Raw genomic sequence first — 26,105 nt, 5'->3', positions numbered from 1 at the left:
ATGTCATTGTAAATGTAATAAATACCATTTATATTTTCCTTTTTTGTAGGATATATTCTCTACTGGCTTCATTTCATCTGCTTTTATCACATTTTATACTGTCAAAAACTTGTGCCATTGGAGAAACAGACCTCTTACAGTTTATTGTACAAGGGTGGAGGGTAACACTGCACAGAGAGTCGTATAACACTTAACTAAGAAAAGGTCAGCATCTTATTGTGATATAATGATCTAATTCTGAATTTGCTGTGTGTTGTATTAGATCCTGATTCAGAGATGATATGTGATCCTGATGGTTTATGCATATCTCCAATGGTAGAGCATCTCCAATGGTAGTACTCGTTCTGACCATGTTCTGGTAATTTCCCCTGGCATTTGATGTCGAGGGGGGGGGGGGGGTTGAAACTGGGCAGCGTTTTTAGAAATTGGGTCAAGAGTTTTATGGCCCCAGCAGCATTGTAAAAAGCCCATGTTTCGCAGATGGCTGACATAACTGATCCAATACTGCACAGCTGCGGCTGGCTGAAGCTGGCAGGGGAATCTATATAACAAGACTCCTCCTGCTGAATCAGCATATTATACACAGCATCTGTATGACCTGTGTCCTTCCCTGAATCAGGCTCTTATAGGCCCTACACACTGGCCGATTACACTGAAAGATACGAACGATCTCATTCATTAATGAACGAGATATCATTCATTTTTTTCAGTGTGTAGGCACCTACGATGAACGAAGCGCAGCCCTACGCTCTTTCATTGTTGGTCTTGGCTCATTTATTCATGCATGCCAATATGGACAATATCGTTCATATTAGCTTGCAGGGCTATAGGGCCGGGTGAAGCGGGGAGTGAAGAAACTTCACCCCCCCATCACCCCCCCACACACCGCCATGCTGTATCGGCCATCGGGCACCTCAGTGGCCAATCTTGTGGTGTGTAGGGCCTTTAGTCTGACTTATAAACCTATACTATAATTTATCATGTGGATGTATAAGTAATTACATACCAAGTAGATTTTTAAAGTTGATGTAAGTTACAGCAAAGTAATCTATACTTTAAAAGCCTAAGTATACAGTATATTTCTAGAGCATATTATACACTGTAATACAAAGAGATTGTAGCCATATAACAGCAATTCATGCATCATACACATTCATTTTAGCATATGGACCATACAACTTCTGACATTACTCAGACTATTTTTGCACATAGCTCTGGAAAAAAAGCCTAGACATCCTTAAATTACTGTGAAAAGTAGGATAAATATGGACTCTCTTGTTTTGGGGGGCACATTTTTTTTTTAAATGTCTGGTATTAAAAATTAACTCTTATTCTAATCATTAAAATTAGCTCATTAAGCCTATTACAGACAAAAGACAGATGTCAACAAGTAACATAGATATCAAGAGTATGTTTGAGCAATATTTGCTTCGATTTGCAATCTAATTAGTTCAGCAAAACACTCTCATGTAAATTGTGTCAAAAAACTGTATTATTAGGTATCAATTAGTAACTGTAAAAGATTAATAATTTCTAGCATCAATACTGATAATAGTACACAGATTCACTTAGCTCAATATTCACTAATACCGTTTGAGCAATGTTTGATTAAATTTGCAAAATAGTAGGCTCAGCAAAATGTTTACCTATAGATTATAACAATTAACAATATTGGCCCTCATTCCGAGTCGTTAGCTCGGTAAATTTCTTCACATCACAGTGATTTTCCGCTTAGTGCGCATGCGCAATATCCGCACTGCGACTGCGCCAAGTAATTTTGCTATGAAGTTAGTATTTTTACTCACGGCTTTTTCTTCGCTCCGGCGGTCGTAGTGTGATTGACAGGAAATGGGTGTTACTGGGTGGAAACAGGCCGTTTTAAGGGCGTGTGGGAAAAAACGCTACCGTTTCCGGAAAAAACGCGGGAGTGGCTGGAGAAACGGGGGAGTGTCTGGGCGAACGCTGGGAGTGTTTGTGACGTCAAACCAGGAACGACAAGCACTGAACTGATCGCAGATGCCGAGTAAGTCAGAAGCTACTCTGAAACTGCTAAGAAGTTTGTAATCGCAATATTGCGAATACATCGTTCGCAATTTTGAGAAGCTAAGATTCACTCCCAGTAGGCGGCGGCTTAGCGTGTGCAATACTGCTAAAACCGCCTTGCGAGCGAACAACTCGGAATGACCTCCATTGTTGGGTATCAAAAAGTAAATGTAAGAAATTCAATAATTTTTAGTAATTTCTAGTATCAATAATGATAATATACCATGCAGTTCACAGATTCACTTAGCTCAATTTTCACTGGTTCCAATTCCCCCCCCCCCCCCCTATTCCCCTCGATTTTACTGTATAACCACATATAGGATTGGCTAGCATATAGGGATAGCAGCTCCCAGAACCTCAGGCAGCTCACAAAAAGTGAAGCTCTGTGTCCTCCCTTATCTCTTTCCACTGTACTACTTTGGCCATCAGGGGTGCACCTCCACCTTAGACATCTCTTATTAGGCTTTGTCCTACATTACTAACACAACTATTATTATGGATCTTACTATCACTTAATTTTATACCATTTTGTGACTGTATCTACCTGCGCTCATACCTTCCATATTCCCCCACCCCTAACTACGATATCCTTGAGTTACTGAAATCAAATATGCAGGATTTCTAGAATGGCAGAACTTCATAAACCCTTTATGCTGGAAAATTGCAACAGTTTGTTCACTTGATTATCTGTGTGACCAGGATAAATTCTGTAGTTTAATTGTGAGGATCAGATTATTTGTAGTAAAGAAAAAACTATTACTGTACATTATTTAAATCATCAGATAATTTCTATCTAATATACAGTGCATCCAGAAAGTATTCACAGCGCTTCACTTTTTCCACATTTTATTATGTTACCGCCTAATTCCAAACTGGAATTTATTCATTTTTTTCCACAAAATTCTACACACAACACCCCATAATAACAACACTAATACCAGGATGGAATTACTTAAAGAGAATGTTGTTAAGAAATCTACCGACAAAATACATTGGGTTAGAAAATGTATTACTCTACACAATATGGTTGAAAAATCCACTACGAGCCTTTGGCCCATCATACAGGGAGACAAAGAGCTAAAGTCGCTGACGATTTGTGTTTTTTTTTCTAAGTCCCAATCCGGGAATACACTAAGCAGAAAACTCGGCAGTGTCTGGTCTATTTGTAATGGTTTGATTGGCAAATTTCTGAAATACGAATGAATATACCATCGGTCAAACACGGCTGTTATTTCATACAGTACGGGTATTCACTATTCATTCATATTTGGGTGTTAGTCTCTGAGTGCTCAAGTGCGGGTCTATTTTTTTCTGAATCGTTAAAAAAAGCAGCAAAAAAATAGACCTGCTTTTTCCAGTCGAGTTTGGATAACCATGCACGGATCAGTGAGATCTATGCATGGTTATCTATGAGAAAGGGTGTGTTTAGTGTAAAAATAGAAAAAAAATTGCGTGGGGTCCCCCCTCCTAAGCACAGCCAGCCTCGGGCTCTTTTAGCCGGTCCTGGTTGACAAAATATGGGAAAAAAATGACAGGGGTTCCCCCATATTTCATCAACCAGCACCGGGCTCTGCACCTGGTCCTGGTTCCAAAAATACGGGGGACAAAAAGCGTAGGGGTCCCCCGTATTTTTAAAACCAGCACCGGGCTCCACTAGCCAGGTACATAATGCAGCAGCCGGGGGACACTTTTATAGTGGTCCCTGCGGCCCTTGCATTACATACCCAACTAGTCACCCCTGGCCGGGGTACCCTGGAGGAGTGGGAACCCCTTAAATCAAGGGATCCCCACCTCCAGCCACCCAAGGGCCAGGGGTGAAGCACGAGGCTGTCCCCCCCATCCAAGGGCTGCGGATGGGGGGCTGATAGCCTTGTGTACAAAATGTGAATATTTTTTTAGTAGCAGTACTAAAAGTCCCAGCAAGCCTCCCCCGCAAGCTGGTACTTGGAGAACCACAAGTACCAACATGCAGTGGAAAACCTGAGCCGCTGGTACCTGTAGTACTACTACTAAAAAAATACCCCCAAAAAAACAGGACACACACACCGTGAAAGTATAAGTTTATTACATACATGCACACTCCATCCATCCATACATACATACATACATACATACTTACCTATGTTCCCACGAGGCTTGGTCGTTTTCTCCCTGAAGAATCCTTGGGGTACCTGTGAAAAAAATTATACTGACCGCAAAGTTCCCACCATTGGATACAATGGAGCGCATAGGCGCTACATTGTATCTCTGCCGTGTTCTGCCCCACAGACACTACAGGAGCACACAGCCAATCAGGAGAGTGCCACGATGTGGTGCTCCCTGATTGGCTGAAGGGACCCTCTTTGACAGGAGTCAGGGGGGGTCCTGGCAGTTGGGGAAAGGGGTCCCATGTGTAAACATGGGACCCCTTTCAGTGCGTGGTTGGGTTTCCGTTTTTTTGTTTTGCCAAGTTTGTGGATTATACAAAGGACAGAATCTACACTGGATTATGTGAGTATAATTTTTTTCACAGGTACCCCAAGGATTCTTCAGGGAGAAGACGACCAAGCCTCGTGGGAACATAGGTAAGTATGTATGTATGTATGGAGGTGTGCATGTATGTAATAAACTTATACTTTCACGGTGTGTGTGTCCTGTTTTTTTGGGGGTATTTTTTAGTAGTAGTACTACAGATACCAGCGGCCCAGGTTTTCCACCGCATGCTGGTACTTGTGGTTCTCCAAGTACCAGCTTGAGGGGGAGGCTTGCTGGGACTTGTAGTACTGCTACTAAAAACAATATTCACATTTTGTACATAAGGCTATTAGCCCCCCATCTGCCGCCCTTGGATGGGGGGGGGCAGCCTCGGGCTTCACCCCTGGCCCTTGGGTGGCTGGAGGTGGGGACCCCTTTGATTTAAGGGGTTCCCACTCCTCCAGGGTACCCCGGCCAGGGGTGACTAGTTGGGTATGTAATGCCAGGACCGCAGGGACCACTATAAAAGTGTCCCCCGGCTGTGGCATTATGTACCTGGCTAGTGGAGCCCGGTGCTGGTTTTAAATATACGGGGGACCCCTACGCTTTTTGTCCCCAGTATTTTTGGAACCAGGACCAGGCGCAGAGCCCGGTGCTGGTTGATGAAATATGGGGGAACCCCTGTCATTTTTATCCCCATATTTTGTCAACCAGGACCGGCTCAAAGAGCCCGAGGCTGGTTGTGCTTAGGAGGGGGGTCCCCACGCAATTTTTTTCAGAATTTTAAAGACTTTAACCACTTTTTAAGGTACACAATGAAGGCCTGCACGGATCTCACTGATACGGCCAGGATTCCTTGTGTTTTGTCAGGCAGTGTTTTACTCATCACTCCCGTAAAACACTGCCTGATATTACGAATCACATCGACATCGGAAAATACGAATTGGGAAAAGTCGGCAGCTTAGTGAATGACCGTATCAGGATTCAAAAAGTTGCAGTAAAATGCACCCGATACCATTCGAGATCAAACACCCTTCAAAATGGCCAAAACACTAATCTTTGTAAATATACCCCCTAGTCTCTCTTGTTTTAAACACTTTATTTTAGCTCCTGTTCCTGAGTCAGTATGCGGAGGTGACCGTCATAACATATAGAAAAGTGCTTAAATATATCAGCAAAGATCACTGGAGTGTACTAAAGAGTCTATATACTCATTTCAAGATTATCACGTTAAAATACAAAATGAATATAACAAATGCTATAGCAAGCCATGCAGCATCTGTTGCTATGGCTACACAGCTGTCCTACTGAAGAGATCAAATCTCACAAAATACAAATACGTATGAGTAGATATACTATTTATTTATTGATGTTGTGAGGATAAGTGAGCTTGCTATGGTGAGTGCTGAATTTTCTATTTGTATATATTTAAGTAGGTGTCCATGGGCTACATGCACTCCACCCTATGAGTGGTGAGTGCAGACATTGAACCCCGCTTCTGGGGTGGCGAGTGCTGTGGTTTTACATTTGTTTGTATATATATATATATATATATATATAAATCCAAGAAAAAGCAGGAGCACTCACCAGTCTTCAAAGCAATAAAGGGTTTTTAATCCGACCATCAATGTAAGGATAAGATCAACGTTTCGGTCTATATGTAGACCTTTGTCAAGATGACTATATACTGAAAGAATCACCCTTATATACCCTACATAGATCCACCCACCAATTTATCAAAGCAACACTCCCACACCCCATACAAAGATTATAATAATAATAGACATATCGCACATACATATAAAATATGTATGAAAACAACTATCAGAACACCAATCATCACCCTACCTGTTTCCAGTCGTGACTACAGGCACCGATCGTGTATAGGCAAATAAGAATACATTCATAGCCATAGCGCTTCGGCGTGCGTTCCACAGGTGTCCTCACTTCCTGTCAATGGAGCGCATCAGCTGACTGGAAGTCAAGCGCTACCATGACAACAGAGCGTCGAGACTAGACAGCACTGAGTCCAACACAGCCTCATAGATATATTAGGAGCGCAAGCTCCCACAAGAGTCAAATAGTCCTAGCATTTAATAGTATTACCCTCACCACTCATAATATAGATCATGAGATACAAATAATCAATCCGTCAACCGGAAGTGACACGTTGCTATAGCAACTTTGCCGGCATATAAAGAGTATATAAAAAATCAGGACTGGATAGGCAGGGCGATATTGGTATCAAGGGAGGCTACATAGTTATATATATATATATATATATATACATATATATATAAATGCACATGTATACACATAAGTACACATATGCATCCATATGTACACATAGACAATCCGCAGGACCGGATTAGTCATATATCAATACCTATAAGAAAATTCCATAAACAAAAATAGTGTTCCTTATAAACAACACACATATATTCAAATTATAGTAAGAAAATTAGGACCGTATATAGGAATACATAAAAAATGAAAAAAATATAAAAAATGAAAAAACAAATGAAAAAACAAACTACAGATAAGCCACCATCACAGGCTCCAGATAAGACAAAAAATATATAAAAAATATAAAAAATGAAAAAATGAATAAAAAAAAATAAAAATAAAATATTGGAGTGAGGACCATAGTTCATTCCAGAAAAATGCTGTAATGAATACCATCATTAAGGCCACGGGGTCTTATGGTATCTAAATGGTGTATCCAGGCCGCCTCACGTTTCAACAAGAGTTTTGCACGGTCTCCACCTCTTCTCAATAGTGCTACTATATCAATCACCATACTCTTCAGAGTAGCAATAGGGTCTCATAGAAATGTCTGGCCACCGGTTTATCTGAATTGCCACTGATCAGAGCTTCTCTAACAGACAGTCGATGGTTTGCCATCCTTTCACGAAAGGGGCGAATTGTTTTGCCCACATAGACTAAAGAGCAAGGACATGTCAAAGTGTAGACAACAAAGTCAGAAGTGCAGCTCAGTCTGTGGCGGATAAATATTTTGGCACCAGTATGCGGGTGGTGAAAGTACTCTCCACTTGTCATGCTCCAGCAAGTGGTACAATTCGTGCATCTATAGCACTCCATTTTCTTAGGTGACAACCACATATCCGAGGTGGAACCCATTGGTCTATCAGGCTGCATTAGAATATCCTTCAGATTGCGTGGCCATCTAAAGCTCAATAGAGGTCTATTGGGCAGTCTCTTTGTTAATGATGGATCTCTTTGTTAATGATGGATCTGTTTTGACCACTGGCCAATGTTTGTTAACCACTCTTCGTATGGGGCAAATACAAAAGAAAAGAAAAAGCAACCCAAAGCTCAGAAGAATCGGTGATTAACCTATCCTCACATAAACTCTCAACCTCAGAAACTAGTTTACTCTCTAGAGGTTTGAGCTTCATACCTACACCTTAATTTAACGAATTTGATTGGGCTATTGATAGATTTAAGGTTGGTAGGAAATTGAGACTTATAGAGACATTTTCTAATCCAATGATAGACAATCAAACTACTAGGATGTTTAAGAGAAAGAGTACCTATGACCCCCCATCCTTAAATCCTAGTATAAGGACCTTCACTAGGATGTTGGATAGGGATGTAAAAAAAGTCACTTGAAAAACACAAAAAGTGTAGATACAATCTCAATGGGGCTGAGAGAAGGGCTTTAAGTGATCTAAAGAATAATTCACGTATTACCGTGAGACCTGCCGACAAGGGAGGGGCGGTGGTATTATTAGATACCAGTGAATATAATACTGAGGCATTGAGACAGCTTGCGGATAGCGGAATTTATAGATTATTACCAAGTGACCCGGTGTTGACCTTTAAGAGCCGATTGGATAAACTACTGGATGCCGCTTTAGTCCATGGTTGGATTGATGAAGAAACTACTGGTTTCCTGAAAACAGAATTTCCTATTTGTCCCATACTGTATTTACTGCCAAAAATTCATAAAACATTGGACAAGCCGCCGGGCCGTCCGATAATTTCTGCACGTAACTCATTATTCTCTAACGTGGCTCAATATGTGGACAGTTTTTTGCAGATCTGTGTGAAGGAAACCAGTAGTTATCTTAAAGATACGGGTGAATTTTTAAGACTTTTGAACTTACATCCATATGCTGATCAGAGGATTTTGGTCACCCTGGACTTTACGTCCCTCTATACTGTGATTCCCCATGGTGCTGTATTAGCCGCTACTAGGAGGGCTCTGATTAACCTACATACTGGGACTCCACCGACTGAGTTATTGATGGAGTTACTTGAGCTAATTTTGACATGTAACTATTTTCGCTTTGGGGGGCGATACTGTCTCCAAACGGCGGGTACAGCTATGGGGAGTAATATCGCCCCTTCTTATGCTAACTTATATATGGATGAATATGAGAATGAAAACATCTTTCCGCTGTTTGGGGATAGTATCGCCTTCTATCGACGATTTATTGATGATATCTTCTTGATATGGAATAATACTGAAGAATCCCTTCTTGAGATGTTGAAATGTCTTAATCTACTTGACTTACCGATTAGGTTCACTATGCACTTTGATAGGGAATCTATTGATTTCCTGGATGTAAGCGTCTATACCACTGAGTCAGGCTATGGATACAAACTGTTTAGAAAATTGACCGATAGGAATACATTATTATCCTTTGATAGCCACCATCCAGGATCATTAAAACGTAATTTACCTGTTTCCCAATTTATGAGGGTCCTTCGGAATAACTCGGATCCTAATAGAACTATTATACAGTTGGAGGATATGAATAAAAGATTTAAGGCCAGGGGCTATGATGATTGTGCCATCATGAACTGCCTTGAGAAGGCAAAGAAAATCCACGCAGGGCACTCACCAAAGAGGGCTATTGAGAAAAACCCTTTTGTTGTCTCGACTACTTTCAATACAGCGGGACCTGTTATACGAAGAGTGGTTAACAAACATTGGCCAGTGGTCAAAACAGATCCATCATTAACAAAGAGACTGCCCAATAGACCTCTATTGAGCTTTAGACGGGCACGCAATCTGAAGGATATTCTAATGCAGCCTGATAGACCAATGGGTTCCACCTCGGATATGTGGTTGGCACCTAAGAAAATGGGATGCTATAGATGCACGAATTGTACCACTTGCCGGAGCATGACAAGTGGAGAGTACTTTCACCACCCGCATACTGGTGCCAAAATATTTATCCGCCACAGACTGAGCTGCACTTCTGACTTTGTTGTCTACACTTTGACATGTCCTTGCTCTTTAGTCTATGTGGGCAAAACAATTCGCCCCTTTCGTGAAAGGATGGCAAACCATCGACTGTCTGTTAAAGAAGCTCTGATCAGTGGCAATTCAGATAAACCGGTGGCCAGACATTTCTATGAGGCACGTCAACCTCCTGCTACTCTGAAGAGTATGGTGATTGATAGAGTAGCACCATTGAGAAGAGGTGGAGACCGTGTAATACTCTTGTTAAAACGTGAGGCGGCCTGGATACACTGCTTAGATACCATAAGACCCCGTGGCCCTAATGATGGTATTCATTACAGCATTTTTCTGGAATGAACTATGGTCCTCACTCCAATATTTTTTTCTTCTTCATTTTTTCATTTTTTATATTTTTTATATATTTTTTGTCTTATCTGGAGCCTGTGATGGTGGCTTATCTGTAGTTTGTTTTTTCATTTGTTTTCTCATTTTTTATATTTTTTTCATTTTTTATGTATTCCTATATACGGTCCTAATTTTCTTACTATAATTTGAATATACAGATGTGTCCACTATTACCTTTCTGAAAACAGAGCTATGGTAGTAAATTTGGCATGACATATATTCTTTGTGCTTTTGTGCCGTCATATTGTGCCGTGACAATTCGTGACAATTCATAGTTTCACCACTGGGTGGCCAGTGCATCACGTAACATAGCTTTGCACTAACATTGCTGTTAAATAGACACTGTAATCAGTATGGCCAGCTTTAAAGTCTAATTGCTAATTGTGTAGGTGTGAAAATCTTAGTGTGAGAGGCCTTTGAAGTAGACTCCTTGGGGGTTACAGATTTTATCCTGGCTGGGGGATGTTACTATCAGTGACGTGCGGTGGGCACGTCCCTGCTTACTATACAGTATGTTGCTCAAAGCACAGAGGTGAATGAAATCTAAAGTGAAATTAAATAATAAGTTAATAAAAACCTTAGTGCTATAGAGTAAAAGAACATATTATAAGATTTTGCAATGATAAAATATTTCCAAATAAAGGGCCTCATTACGAGTTGATCAGACGAAGATGCTTTTTTCAGCCCGTGCGACAAACTAACCTCCGCCTATGGAGGTTGTTTTTTTCCCATACCAAGGCTTTGATCACTTGTGCAGGCCTGTTATGGTAAAAAATGTTGTGCAGTTTCTAAGTAGTTCTGGACTTAGGGGGTCATTATGACCCAATCGCAGCGTGTTGTCGTTCGCACAGCTGCAATCGGGTCCCTACTGCACATGTGCGACGGCCGCTATGCGCACGCACGGCCATCGATGGGAAACGACGCTGGAACCGAAAAAAGCGATCGCTGCAATGATCGCACGAAGATTGACAGGCGGAGGGGGTACCTGGGCATCAACTCACCGTTTGCAGCCGTTTTCGGGGGGGGGGTTAAGAAAACACGGGTGTAGTGAGAGAAACGCAGGCGTGTCCAGGACGGGTGTTTGACGTCAGAGCCAGGACCGAACAGGCTGAAAACGTTGCAGCAGGTAAGTAAGTCACCGGCACCCCTGCACTGAGGACACCGCCGGCACTGCCCACACTGCCGGCACCCCTGCACTGGGGATGCTGCCAGCACTCCTGCGCTGAGGACACCTCCTGCACTGCCGACACTGCCTGCACTTTAGCACCGAGGACACTTCCGGCACTCCCACACTGCCTGCACCCCTGACTGCTGACACTTCAGGCACCCCTGCGCTGGGGATACTGCCAGCGCTCCTGCACTGAAGACACCTCTCGCACCAAGGACACTTCTGGCACTCCCACACTGCCGACACCCTTGAACTCCTGCACTAAGGACACCTCTAGTACTCCCGCACTGCCGACACTGCCGGTACCCCTGCACTGAGGACACCGCCGGCACTTCCCGCACTGCCAACACTCCTGCACTGGGTATACTGCCAGCATTCCTGCACTGAGGACACCTCCTGCACTGCCGACACTGCCGGCACCCCTGCACAGAGGACACTTCCGGCACTCCCACACTGCTGGCACCCCTGAACTCCTGCAATGAGGACACTGCCCTCACTGCCAGCACTCCTGCAATGAGGACACCTTTTGCACTGCCGACACCCCTGCCCTGCCGGCACACCTATTGCTAGCACTCATGGACTGAGGACACCTCCCGCACTGCCGGCACTTCTACACCGAGGACACTTCCGGCAACCCCACACTGCCGGCACCCCTGAATTCCTGCAATGAGGACACCTCCCGCACTGTCGACACTGCCGGCACACCTGCACTGGGGATACTGCCAGCACTCCTAGACTGAGCACACCTCCCGCACTGCTGGCACCCCTGCACCAAGGACACTTCCGACACTCCCACACTGCCGACACTGCCAGCACCCCTGAACTCCTGCACTGGGGACACCTCCCACACTACCAACACTGCTGGAACCCCTGCACCGAGGACACTTCTGGCACTCCCAAACTGCCGACACCCCTGAACTCTTGCACTAAGGACACCTCCAGTACTCCCGCACTGCCGACACTGCCGACACCCCTGCACTGAGGACACCACCGGCACTGCCTGCACTGCTGACACTCCTGCACCGGGGATACTGTCAGAATTCCAGCACTAAGGACACCTCCCGCACTGTCGACACTGCCGGCACACCTGCACTGGGGACACTTCAGACACTCCCACACTGCCGACACTGCCAGCACCCTTGAACTCTTGCACTGTTTTTATTTAAACTCTTTAACAATACTGTATTCTTGCTGAATTGGCATAGATATACTATAGATAGTACTTTACATTTTGATTATAATCTCTAATTTTTCATCGACTGTACTTTAGGAGAGTCAAGAAAATAGTAGATGAGCTGACTGCTGATAATGATGAGCTTACTGCCATAGAACTCCGTCGTATTCTGCAAGCTGAGTATGGCCTTGACATCTCCTGTAGTAGCATAAAAAGAATGCGGAGGCAACTTGGTTGGACTTATGCCGGTGCTAGGTACTGTACAGTAAATTGAAATTTCAATTACAATTATAATACAATTTCTATACAGTTTGTATACAGTGCGGTAAACTAATTACATCTCTGAAATCAGCATCTGATTTTTCTTTAACATTATCTTAGTTTGGACGCTCAATTATCCTATTTCCACTGTAAAATGTATCCCATTTTACATTCCTTTCACAGGATGACTCACATGATTAGAGATGTTAACAAGGAAAAGAGAGTTCAACAGGCTCGTCAATGGATTGCTATTGGAGAAAATTTTGACAATGTCATATTTACAGATGAAACTTCTGTAGCACTTGAGAGGTTTGCAAGGAGGTCCTTCCGCAAACGTGGCCATTTATCATTTAAGCCATCTCCAAAGCACCCATTAAAAGTACATGTGTGGGGTGGTATCTCCCACAGAGGCCCAGGACCAATTTTAATTTTTGAAGGTACATATAAAGTACAGTAGTAATGTACATTACTATGTTATTTTTCAATATTTTCTATTTAGAACTACTGTCCAGTGACTACTGTAAGTCTATGGACTACGAGAAAAGGATTTACTGGTAGGTATATAAAATCCTGTTTTTTTTATTGTTCTACGTCAGGTATCATGGATAAAACATTCTTCCAGTCCATGATCATTAATGATACTTTAGTGCCGTATGTAAGAAAGTATTGGTCATCTGGACATCGAATGTTCCAGGACAATGATCCAAAACATAGTGCTTCGGCCAAATTCATAGAGGAAAAAGGCATCATTTGGCAACGCACACCACCAGAGTAAGTACAGTTTTGCCCTGTAGACTGATGCTTCCTGTAAAGCATGAAATGCCAAATATTCAATTTTTAAATTCTCTCCCTTTATTGACTTTTCACAGATCACCGGACATGAATCCTATCGAGCTAGTGTGGACTCAAATGAAAAGTTATATTCGTTCTCAATGTAAGCCAAGGACAAAAGAGCAACCGATTGATGGCATCAATACATTTTGGAAAAACGTACTTACATTGGAGACCTGTAATAATTATGTAGACCATTTATTTTCTGTGCTGCCAGTGATTATAGAAAGACATGGACAAGCCAGCTGCATGTAATTGGAATGGATCATATTGTCGACAAAAAGAAGGTCAACAGTCATTAGGTCAACCAATATTGGTCGACAGGCCATATGTCGACACATCAAAAAAGACAGTACGCAAACGAATAATGCATAGAATTTGCATAAAGGGCCCTTTACCTATCGTACTCATCCTTTCTGCAAATGCTTGAAATATCAAAATTAGACTACCTGCTTAAATTAATTAATTTGTTATATTTTATCTGTAACATGTACTTCACCCTAGTATTACATTTGTTATGCAATCTTGAAAATTGTTTAAAAAAAAAAGTAGTCACCTCTGCAACACTGTATACTGAAATTGTGTATGGATTGTACAAAGCATCCAAGTGATTGCATTCAGTTTTGTCTAACTTACAGTATATTTATACTATTTAGATGGAATTATTTTATCATTGCAAAGTCTTATAATATGTTCCGTTACCTTGTAGCACTATTAGGTTTTAATTAACTTATTCTTTAATGTCACTTTAGACTTCATTCACCTCTGTGCTCTGAGTAACAAATAACTCCAATTTTTGCATTAATAAACTGAGGCTCTGAATTGCTAAAAGTTCACTGTTTCTTTCAAATTCCAGGATAGCAGCCCTTCCCCCACCCAGAATACATGTTACTGTGCTGTATCTCTATTCCCCAAGGAATCTACTTCAAAGGCATCTCACACTGAGATTTTCACACCTACACAATTAAGAACTGGACTCTAAAGCTGGCAATACTGTACATCAGAATGTCCTGAATACGATCACACACACATAGCGATTTGGGCTGCTTTTCTAATTGATTTGCTGAGTCACTTAGAAATACAGCACAAATCGCTATGTGTGTATGGACTATAGCGATAGTGATGTGCGTCCCTGCATGCTTGAAAGATCTAGTCATCACCCATGTTTTCTCTATTGCAAACACGGGCAGTGACAGATCGCTCAGCACACATCGCTGGTGCAGCTCTGTGTGCTGAGTGATCTTGCTGAGCCCGTGTGATCACCGATATCGCTGGGCAGAAAACAGTCAACATAGGTAAGTATGTGTGTGTCGACATGTGTGAAATAAAGTTTTACTGTCACGGTGTGTATCTCCTGTTTTTATTTGGGTATTTTTTTCCATTAGAACTACAGGTACCAGTGGGCACGTTTTTCTCCCGCATGCTGGTACTTGTGGTTCTCCAAGTACCAGCTTGCGGGGGAGGCTTGCTGGGACTTGTAGTACTACTGGAAAAAACAATATTCTTCCAATTTTCTCAAGGCTATCAGCCCCCCATCCGCAGCCTTTGGATGGGGGGGAAAGCCTCGGGCTTCACCCCTGGCCCTTGGGTGGCTGGGGGGTGGACCCCTTGATTGAAGGGGTCCCCACTCCCCCAGGGTACCCCGGCCAGGGATGACTAGTTGGATATTTAACGCCACGGCCGCAGGGCACTGTATAAAAGTGACCCCCGGCTGTGGCATTATCTGTCCAGCTAGTGGAGCCCGATGCTGGTGTAAAAAATACGGGGGACCCCTACTCTTTTTGTCCCCCGTATTTTTTGCACCAGCACCAGGCGCAGAGCCCGGTGCTGGTTTTAAAAATACGGGGGATCCCCTGTCCGTTTTCCCCCCGGATTTTTAGAACCAGGACTGGCTCGAAGAGCCCGAGGCTGGTTATGCTTTGGAGGGGGGACCCCACGCAATTTTTTTGGGGGGTTTTCCCATTCCATTAAAAAAAATAATATATATATATAATAATAATCTTTTTAAAAATATATAAATAATACTTGTGCCTCCAAAAAAGAGGGCACCAGGCAAGCTGTACATTTTACTACATTGGGAGTGCCGAATATCTACATCATATATATTATATATATATATATATATATATATATATGGGCAGTGTGTGGACCGGCACTCCTCCTTTAGTGTTCAGATGCTCCGGTGCCTCCAGGAAACATGTGATGTATAGACAAGCAAAAAAGGCTGCGGCACTCAGAGACTTGAAGCAAAATTCTTAGTGTATTAAAGCAAACATCTGAAATCCAATGTTTCGGGGTTGGCACACCCCTTTGTCAAGGAGAAACAGCAATGAAGTGGAAAGAAAGAGAACTTACCTAAATACCCAGGAGAAGCCCGCCATGTGAAAAGCGCCGCCTCTGGCTCCGTTCTCGGCGCCTGTGGCCGGCGCACACCGTGTGCGTCATCTGTGACAGAAAGGCGGGTCGTCATGGTAACCACGACGCCCGACGCGTCTGTTGGATGACGTATGGTAAACAAAGTGAAGAGCGTGGCTCCCTTGTTAGTGAACCCAGGGATTAGAGAAACGAGAACTAGTGGCATGACAGATGTGGGGAAATCCTGCACGTCGGTTATAAGGCTGTTAATGCTGCATGTTATGCCTCGTGTCAAATGCCTGTTGTAAAAGTGTGCTTACCATGTCTCCTTGTGACAATCCAGGCTGTGGTACTGCAATAAAATATGTATTGGTGTAAAACGTGAATGGCTTGTCCGTGTCAGGGGTGGCTTAAAGTGACGGAGGATTGGATGTGGTGAGAACTTGTGCTCCCCTTGATTACTTTCCCACCCTTGACACAGAACATATACAACACAAATGGCACTGATCCATTTTACAGCTCACGGTCACACACAAAAACAACTGACCCAGTTTAGCATACGTGTCAGTTTTCGTCTCCCCGAATTTAAGTAATCAAGGGGAGCACAAGTTCTCACCACATCCAGTCCTCCGTCACTATCACTTCAATCAATATACATTCATTGATTAGGGTTGACATTTACAGTCACTTTACAGTTCACTAACAAGGGAGCCACGCTCTTCACTTTGTTTACCATACGTCATCCAACAGACGCGTCGGGCGTCGTGGTTACCATGACGACCCGCCTTTCTGTCACAGATGACGCACACGGTGTGCGCCGGCCCCAGGCGCCGAGAACGGAGCCAGAGGCGGCGCTTTTCACATGGCGGGCTTCTCCTGGGTATTTAGGTAAGTTCTCTTTCTTTCCACTTCATTGCTGTTTCTCCTTGACAAAGGGGTGTGCCAACCCCGAAACGTTGGATTTCAGATGTTTGCTTTAATACACTAAGAATTTTGCTTCAAGTCTCTGAGTGCCGCAGCCTTTTTTGCTTGTCTATATATATATATATATTTGCCTTGGCATCCCAACCATGCTGGTATCCATAATTCAGTATAAAAATAAGTAAATATAATAAATGTATGGTGGTGAAAGAAAAGCCCAGTTTCACTGAAAAAAGACACTTCTGCATGTTTTGAATTTAAAAAACAAAACAAAACTGAAGAACTGTAGGCAGGCACTGTCCGCCTACTTCGGTGACATCACAAGTTGGACAGAAGTTGGAAGGTTGGTTGGTCTGATGAAAAGTTGGTTAGATGTGTGGAGCACTGGTAAAAAGTTGGTGAGATGTGTGGGGCACTGTTTAGTTGAACAGACAAGTTGGATGGTTGGAAGTTTGGAGTGTTGGAGAAAAGTTGGTCAGATGTATGGCTAGCATTAGTGCAGGAGTTCAGAGGTGTCGGCTGTGTGGGAGTGCAGCAGGTGTCCTCCTTGCAGAAGTTCAGGGGTGCCGGCAGTGTCAGCAGTGCAGGAGGTGTCCTCCTTGCAGGAGTTCAGGGGTGCTGGCTGTGTCGGCAGTGCGGGAGTACTGGAGGTGTCCTTAGTGCAGGAGTTCAGAGGTGTCGGCAGTGTTGGAGTGCCAGACGTGTCCTCGGTGCAGGGATGCCAGCAGTGTTGGCAGTGTGGGAGGTGTCCTCCTAGCAGGAGTTCAGGGGTGCTGGCAGTGTGGGCAGTTCGGGAGTACTGGAGGTGTCCTTAGTGCAGGAGTTCAGGAGTGTCGGCAGTGTGGGAGTGCCAGAAGTGTCCTCGGTGAAGGAGTTCAGGGGTGTCGGCATTGTCGGCAGTGTGGGAGGTGTCCACCTTGCAGTAGTTATGGGGTGCTGGCATTGCGGGAGTGCCAGAAGTGTCCACGGTACCATAAACTAAGTGCAAGGAGGACATCTCCCGCACTACTGACACTCCTGCACTGGGGATACTACCAGCCCTCCTGCACTGATTACACCACCTACACCTCTGCACCGAGGACACTACTGGCACTCCCACATGTATTGGAGATATATTAATACTTCACAATTAGCTGCCGCTGCTGATATTCCTGTGTGCCTGATGGATAAATTGCCCTGCACATATGGATGTCCATGTTGCTGCCCACGGTGCTGTTGGTGGCTAGAGGTGGGAGGAGAAGCCACCGGCATCCTTGATTCTGCTGACCGGAAGTCTGACCCGGTCACATGCTCGTTGCCAGGGGTTACATGCTCGTTGCCAGGGGTTACATATGCTTTTTGCCATAGGGGTTATATGCTTAGAGCCAGGGGGTTACATGCTCATTCTGGGTAGCGCTGGGTAATGGTCTAGTAATACCCCTGGCATCTGTCTCCTATAAGGGCCGTCTTCCATGCTGTCTGCATGGAATCTGCAGCTTCCAGTAGTAGGTAGAGCCTAAGCATCTATTGTGCCGGTGCTGCGCCCCCCCAGGACTCAGCTATCCAGGCTGCAGCCTTATGGCTGATCAGGCCCTGGGTCTCATGTTTCTTCACCCACTTGTATGGCAGGCAGAGCACCCACTGACTTATGGAGCACAGCCCAAGCACAGGACTGATTTGTGGCAGACAGGCACAGCACCCACTTGTATGGCAGACAGAGCACCCAGTGACTTATTACGGCAACACAGCCTCAGCGCTGGACCGATTTGTGGCAGACAGACGCAGCACCCACTTGTATGGCAGACACTGTCGATCTTCAGACCGGATCCCAGTGAAATATATGTGGTATTGAAATACCAAAAATTCTCTCTACTCGCACCTTAACCACCAAACAATTGCAAAAAATGACAAGTATCAATAGTGCCTTTTAGTTAGTATCATAATTTCTATATTGAATCTCTGTGTGGTGTTTGTATGAACTCTTCATCAGCACATTATCAATCACAAGGAAAAATATTTTTTTAAACATATAGGCAACATTGAGCCAGGTACATGTTGGAAGTTAGTATGAGAGATGTATTGGAAAAATATTAATACTTCACAATTAGCTGCTGCAGCTGATATTCCCGTGTGCATGATGGATAAATTGCCCTGCACATACGGCTCATGGGGGTCATTCTGACCCGATCGCTGCTGCTGACCAGCCGCTGCGGGCCGTGTAGTAATGAGTAGCTCCCGGCCAGCACGCTAAAGCTGGGCTGGCCGGGAGCTACTCCTGAAGTACAAAAGCATCGCCGCTGTGCAATACTTTTGCACTTCTGCAGGGGGGGGGGCATAACTGACCTGCGGGGCGGACTGGCCCTGTGCTGGGCATCCCCTGCATGTCTCTGTTCCTGATCGTAGCCCTGCAAAATTTTGCAGGGCTACGATCAACTCGGAATGACCCCCCATAGCTGCAATTTTGTTAGCAGATGGGCAAAACCATGGGGGTCATGCAGGCCTGATTGCACGCTAGATTGTTTTGCTGAGCTGCGATCAGGACATAACTGCGCATGTGTGTGCCCCGCAATACGCAGGCGCGTCGCACAGGTACAAAGTGGATTGTTGCTGAGCAATGGATTTAATGAAGAATCCATTCGCACAGACAATCGCAAAGAGATTGACTGGAAGAAAACATTTGTGGATGTCAACTGACCGTTTTCTGGGAGTGTTTGGAAAAACGCAGGTGTGTCTATGCGTTTGCAGGGTGGGTGTCTGATGTAAATTCGGGGCAAACACTTTAGCCTGTTCGTGTCCGGAATTGACGTCAGACACCTGCCCTGCAAACGCTTGGACACGCCTGCGTTTTTCCAAACACTCCCAGAAAGCGTTCAGTTGCCACCCACAAATGCCCTCTTCCTGTCAATCTCCTTGCGATCTGCTGTGCGAATCGATTCTTCGTTAAATCCATTGCTCAGCAATGATCCGCTTTGTACCCGTACGACGCACATGCGCATTGAGGTGCATACGCATGTGCAGTTTCGACCAGATCGCAATGCTGCAAAACAACCTAGCGTGCGATCGTTTCGGAATGACCCCCATGGTTTTGCCCATTTGCAAATAAAATGCTGCTAGAATCAGGTCTGAACTACTCCCTCTAGAATCTCTTTATCAGACTTTCTGCTTGCTCAGTTTCTGAAAATGCCACCTGCTGTCTGAAAAGTGGTACTGCACTATATTTCAGAGGAGATACACATGGCTTGCCGTGTATATCTTAAGAGGAAAGCTTATCTCGTGCCATGAACGGCAGGCCATGATACTTTTTTCAGAAAGGTAATAGTGGACACATCTGTATGTGTGTTTTTTATAAGGAACACTATTTTTGTTTATGGAATTTTCTTATAGGTATTGATATATGACTAATCCAGTCCTGCGGGTTGTCTATGTGTACATATGGATGCATATGTGTACTTATGTGTATACATGTGCTTTTATATATGTGTATATATATATATATATATATATATATATATAATTTAACAAAAAGGGAGGTAATCTGCGCACTGGGGTGGTTTTACTGTATGGGATGTGCTGCTAGTCAAAAGGTGTCCTTGCCCTTTGGTTCAATATGGATATCTGGTTTTCACCTGACTGTGCTCATCCCCTACAGTTTGAGTACTCGTGAAATGATGCAAATGGATACTTATATAAAGGTGTGTTTTACTTTCACATGTATCAAATATGACACTCAATATAATGAAACAGTGCAGATAATATTGTGGAACATGAAAAAGGTGGTTTTCACAATGTGTGCTCCACGGGGAGCACCTGTTTTACTCAGTCCTTTAATCACTCAAATTGGTGATTAAATCCTTTAGGTTCTTGGTGTGTGTGTTCTGACACAAAGGCCAATGGGCTGGAAAAAATATATATATGTAATGATTAAATCTGGCTGTGTTGCTTTAAAAGTCAAATATAGATATTCCAGTGGAAATGTCTCTAGTCCTGACCGGACTGTGAAAAAAAACCCACAATAACTATGTCAATGGGATGATTGTTGCCGCTTGTATATCGGTGAAATGACGATTACTTGCGACGCGAACAGTACGAGAGATTGCTCCCTACTCGCAGTTTTTCCAGCCCATTACGGATGAAAAAAACTTGTTCAGTTTATCCGCGTTTATTTTGTCATCATTTACCAAGGCTCCCAGTTCATCTTTTAATGGGTCTACATTCTCCTTTTTTATCCTTTTACTGTTTATGTACTTGTAAAACTTTTTAGGATTGGTTTTACTATCTATAGCGATCTGCTTTTCATTTACAATTTTAGCTGCTCTTATTACCTTTTTACACCTTTTATTGCATTCCTTGTAATACTGGAATGCCTCCTCCCCACCAACTGATTTAAATGCTTTGAAAGCACGACTCTTATTACCCATTTCCATTTTTGACCTCCTTATTTACCCACATTGGTTTGTGTTTAGTACTCCTGCGTTTATTGCCCATGGGAATTAATTTGTGAGTATTGCTATGAAGTAACCATTTTATAGCATCCCACATTTCTGAAGTGTACTTACCCTGTAATAAGACTTCCCAGTCAATTTAATTTAGTGCCTGTCTCAGCATATTGAAGTTAGCTTTTCTAAAGTTAAATGTTTTAGTTGTTCCCTTATAGCTATGTTTCTTGGAACTGACGTTGAATGTGATAATGTAGTGGTCACTGTTTCCCAAGGTCTCCCCAACTGTAATGTCCGATATAATGTCTACATTATTGGTAATAACTAGGTCCAGCATATTATTACCACTGGTTGGGTCCTCGACTAATTGAGACAAGTACTGATCTTTTAATGTGTTTAGAAACCTGCTGCTCCTAGCTTTTACACAAATCGTTATTCCAATTTATATCAGGATAATTGAAATCCCCTATCACTAGGATGTCCCCCATTACCGTAGCTTTTTTCAATTTGTTGCAAGAGATGTTCCTCGTCATGTACGCTAATATCCGGTTGTTTATAGCATGTGCCAATGACCAGTTTTTTTGCTTCAATGCTCCCACTTGTGATTACAACTCATAGTGATTCCACATTATCTCCCATCCCCTCATAAAAAATGTATTATGTTTGGTTTTAGAGATGGTTTTACATAGAGACATACCCCTCCTCCCCTCTTGGAAGCCCTATCCCCCCTGAAAAGTGAATATCCCTCCAAATTTGCAACGTGGCATGAAGTTCCCTTCACCCTTGCCCCCGCGGCATGAGTTTCCCTTCGCTCTTGCCTCACAGCATGAGGTTCCTTTGCCCTTACCTCGCGGCATGAGGTTCCCTTTGCCCTTGCCTCGCGGCATTAGGTTTCCTTTGCCCTTGCCTCGCGGCATGAGGTTACATTTGCCCTTGCCTCACGGCATGAGGCTCCCTTTGCCCTTGCCTCGTGGCATGAGGTTCCCTTTTCCCTTGCCTCACGGCATGAGGTTCCCTTTGCCCTTGTCTCGTAGCATGAGGTTCCCTTTGCCCTTGCCTCATGGCATGAGGTTCCCTTTGCCCTTGCCTCGTGGCATGAGGTTCCCTTTGCCCTTGCCTCGTGGCATGAGGTTCCCTTTGCGCTTGCCTCGTGGCATGAGTTTACATTTGCCCTTGCCTCACGGCATGAGGTTACATTTGCCCTTGCCTCGTGGCATGAGGTTCCCTTTGCCCTTGCCTCCGGGCATAGGGAGGTCGCCGCAGTGTCGGCAACAATTTTGTGTGTTTTTGTCCAGGATGGTCCAGTCACCCGGTGTTCCTAGAGATCCAGCCGAGGTCTGCCGAGCCTGAGGGGTTCACCAAGGTCTGCCGAGCCCAAGGGGTTCACCGAGGTCTGCCGAGCCCGAGGGGTTCACCGAGGTCTGCCGAGCCCGAGGGGTTCACCGAGGTCTGCCGAGCCCAAGGGGTTCACCGAGGTCTGCCGAGCCCGATGGGTTCACTGAGGTCCGCTGTGCCTGGGATATCAAAGATTTATGTTCTACCCGAGTTTTTTTTATCCTTTCTCTGAATTGACTGTTGTCTCAACAGAGCGAAATGTGAACTGTTGCCTCGGAGGAGTGTCTGGAATCCGCTCCTTAAAGGGGGGGGGGGCTATGCTATGACGCTGCCATCTATGATGTTCTGGAGTGCAGTACCTTTAGGCGGCCAGGGGTGCTGCTGTTATGTCTCTCACCTGCAGTACCTCTGAGCAGCCAGAGGTGCTGCTATTGGAAGAGCAGTCCCTGCTGTGGTAATCAGGTGGAACATGCTCTCTCCTGATTACCTTTTCCAGCTGCAGCACATTGTGTGTATTTGTGTGTGCTCTAGTGATTGGCCCTGACCTATGTTAAGTATGAGCTAGTTCTGGGAGTCAGGGCCAGCTATAGTTTTGTTACAGCTCATGTTAACTTATGTTGTTCCTAGTCTGTTCCTAGCCAGTTTATTTGTCACAGTTTTGGAATCCTTGTTTGCTTGGTCCTGTGCCGGAATCCCTGCCGTAGCTGAAGTCTTGAACCTTGCCTGCACCTAATTTCCGTGACTGTTTTCCTTGCCATCCATGTGTTCAGGTGAAGTTAACCTGATTCTTTATGCCTATGTCATGTTTCTTCAGTTATCCTGTATGCCTTATTTGGAATTATGCTTCAATACAGTTTTATTTTAAACCATCATCACCTGTCATCTGTGCAACTCCTGTATTTATCCGTGTAACCATCATCTTATCATCTGTAGCCTGCAACTCCAGCATTAACCCATTATACACCGTAACAGTTACAGCCTTATTCCAAACTGGAATAAATTATTTTTTTTGCTTCAAAATTCTACACACAACACCCGATAATAACAACATAAAATAAAATAAAAATAGATTTTTGCAAATTTATTAAAAATAAAAAAACTAAGAAATCACATGTACATAAGTATTCACAGCCTTTGCTCAATACTTTTTGATGCACCTTTGGCAGCAATTACAGCCTCAAGTCTTTTTGAATATGATGCCACAAGCTTGGCACACCTATCTTTTGGCAGGTTTGCCCATTCCTCTTTGCAGCACCTCTCAAGCTTCATCGGGTTGGTTGGGAATCGTCGGTGCACAGCCATTTTCAGATCTCTCCAGAGATGTTCAATCAGATTCAAGTCTGGGCTCTAGCTGGGCCACTCAAGGACATTGACAGATTTGTCCAGAAGCAATTAATTTGATATTTTAAGTGTGTGATTAGGGTTATTGTCCTGCTGAAATATGAACAATCGCCCCAGTCTGAGGTCAAGAGCACTCTGGAGCAGGTTTTCATCCAGGATGTCTCTGTACATTGCTGCATTCATCTTTCCCTCTTTCCTGACTAGTTTCCCAGTTCCTGACACTGAAAAACTTCCCCACAGTATGATGCTGCCACCACCATGCATCACTATAGGGATGGTATTGGCCTGGTGATGAGAAGTGCCTGGTTTACTGCAAACATGACACCTGGCTTTCACGCCAAAGATTTCAATCTTTGTCTCATCAGACCAGATAAAAGGGCTGTAACATATCAAAATGTGGAAAAAGTGAAGCGCTGTGAATATTTTCCAGATGCACTTTATGAGGTTAGGCAAAATAGGTGTCATCTGGAGTTGGGATAGTTCATGTTTATTATTATTATTATTATTATTATTATTATTGTTATTATTAATAATAATACACTGTTATATATAAATGTAATATATGAAAATATGTATTATTGGCCTTTAAATCACTCCTTTTCCAGAGATCATACAGTACGTGTAATTCTATGTGGTGTTTGAAAGTTCTCCTCATGTTTGCTTGTGTTTCCTCCTAGTGCTGTCTTCTTTTCACAGCCCCAAAACATTTGCATGGTGTGTAGTTGTGTGATATTTGTCCTCTGACAAAATTGACCTAAAGAATGTGTTAATTACCCAAATTATATATTGTAATATTATGGTGGAGACATAATCCTTGATATATGATCATAGTTTACTGACCGGCTGATAGATAATAAATCAGTTTAATCAAGTTAATGTTCTTGCAGGATACAAGTTGTGCTCAGTGACATCTACTCTACCCCCTCAGAATGTGTGAGGACAACCAGACTGCAGTCACAGTGTTTACACTTCTTGGATTTAAAGGTCTATATTCATACAAAGTTATAGTCTTCATCCTGTTCCTCTTCTCATATTATGTGGTGCTCAATGGGAACCTAATCATCATTGTTTTGGTGTCGATAAGTGAACGCCTCAAAATTCCAATGTTCATCTTCCTTAAACAACTAGCAGTCGCTGATATCTTAAAAACCACAACCATTATACCAATGATGTTAGATATCATATTAAGCAATACAAAAGAAGTCTCTGTTGCCGGTTGCCTCCTACAGGTTTACTTTTTTGATATTTTTGAATTAGTGCAGTGTATTATTATTGCTATAATGTCTTATGATAGATATTTGGCCATTTGCAATCCGATGCGTTACAATGACATAATGTCACCCGATGTTTGCAGGAAAATGATTGCTGCTTCTTGGTTATTGGTCTTTATTGCATCAGGTGAAATAATTTTGGCTTGCCAGTTACAATTCTGTGGTCTAAACTACATTGACCATTTCTTTTGTGATTTTGGCCCGCTTGTAGAATTAGCCACATCAGACACTTCATTGTTGTTACTGGTTGATTTTATCTTGTCTGTTGTTTTTATCTTTATTCCTTTTTCAGTAATTATCATAACCTATTTTATCATTTTCTGTGCCATACAAAAAATATGTCTCAACAGTGGAAGGAAAAAAGCCTTCTCCACGTGCAGCTCCCACCTTGCTACTGTATGCTTATATTATGGAACCCTGATGATAGTTTACATGGGGTCATCGGATGACAGCTCACATAGCAAAAATAAGTTCTATTCTCTATTATATATAGTGGTGACTCCCATGATGAATCCCATTATCTACAGCCTCAGAAACCGCGAGATTAGGAAGACTCTGCAAAAAGTTTTAAATATTCGAACATAATTATAAAATATATATAAAAACAACATCATAATGCCAATAGTTATTAAATATTCTACTGGTACTAATGTTTAAAAGCTTATTTAAAGACAGTTGTAATCATAAAAACATATGACACAGTTGTATTATATATATGACATTGCATGGAATGTGATTTATTTATTTATTTTAACCTATTAAGGGTTAGAAAAACCTGTATTTGTAATGTCTTATTTCATTGATAAAGTAACTGTACACTGACAATGAACGTTATCTTTTCCTTTTTCTTTTTCCATTCATTTCCCTTTCCCTTCCCTTCCCTTTCCCTCCCTTTCTCACCAAAACAAAGCATCAC

General features: G+C 43.2%; 1 protein-coding gene across 1 annotated transcript; it reads left to right on the top strand.

Moving 5' to 3' along the window:
- The first annotated feature begins 24,847 nt into the window (after window positions 1-24,847).
- On the top strand, window positions 24,848-25,774 carry LOC134934040 (olfactory receptor 11A1-like). The gene has a single exon (XM_063929557.1). The coding sequence runs from the start codon at window positions 24,848-24,850 to the stop codon at window positions 25,772-25,774; it is 927 nt and encodes a 308-aa protein (XP_063785627.1).
- The last annotated feature ends 331 nt before the right edge of the window (window positions 25,775-26,105 follow it).

This window comes from Pseudophryne corroboree, chromosome 6 (genome assembly GCF_028390025.1).
Source record: "Pseudophryne corroboree isolate aPseCor3 chromosome 6, aPseCor3.hap2, whole genome shotgun sequence".
In the NCBI taxonomy this organism is placed as follows: domain Eukaryota; kingdom Metazoa; phylum Chordata; class Amphibia; order Anura; family Myobatrachidae; genus Pseudophryne; species Pseudophryne corroboree.
The sequence above is the reverse complement of the archived record's forward strand: the minus strand, read 5'-3'. Positions and strand labels throughout refer to the sequence as shown.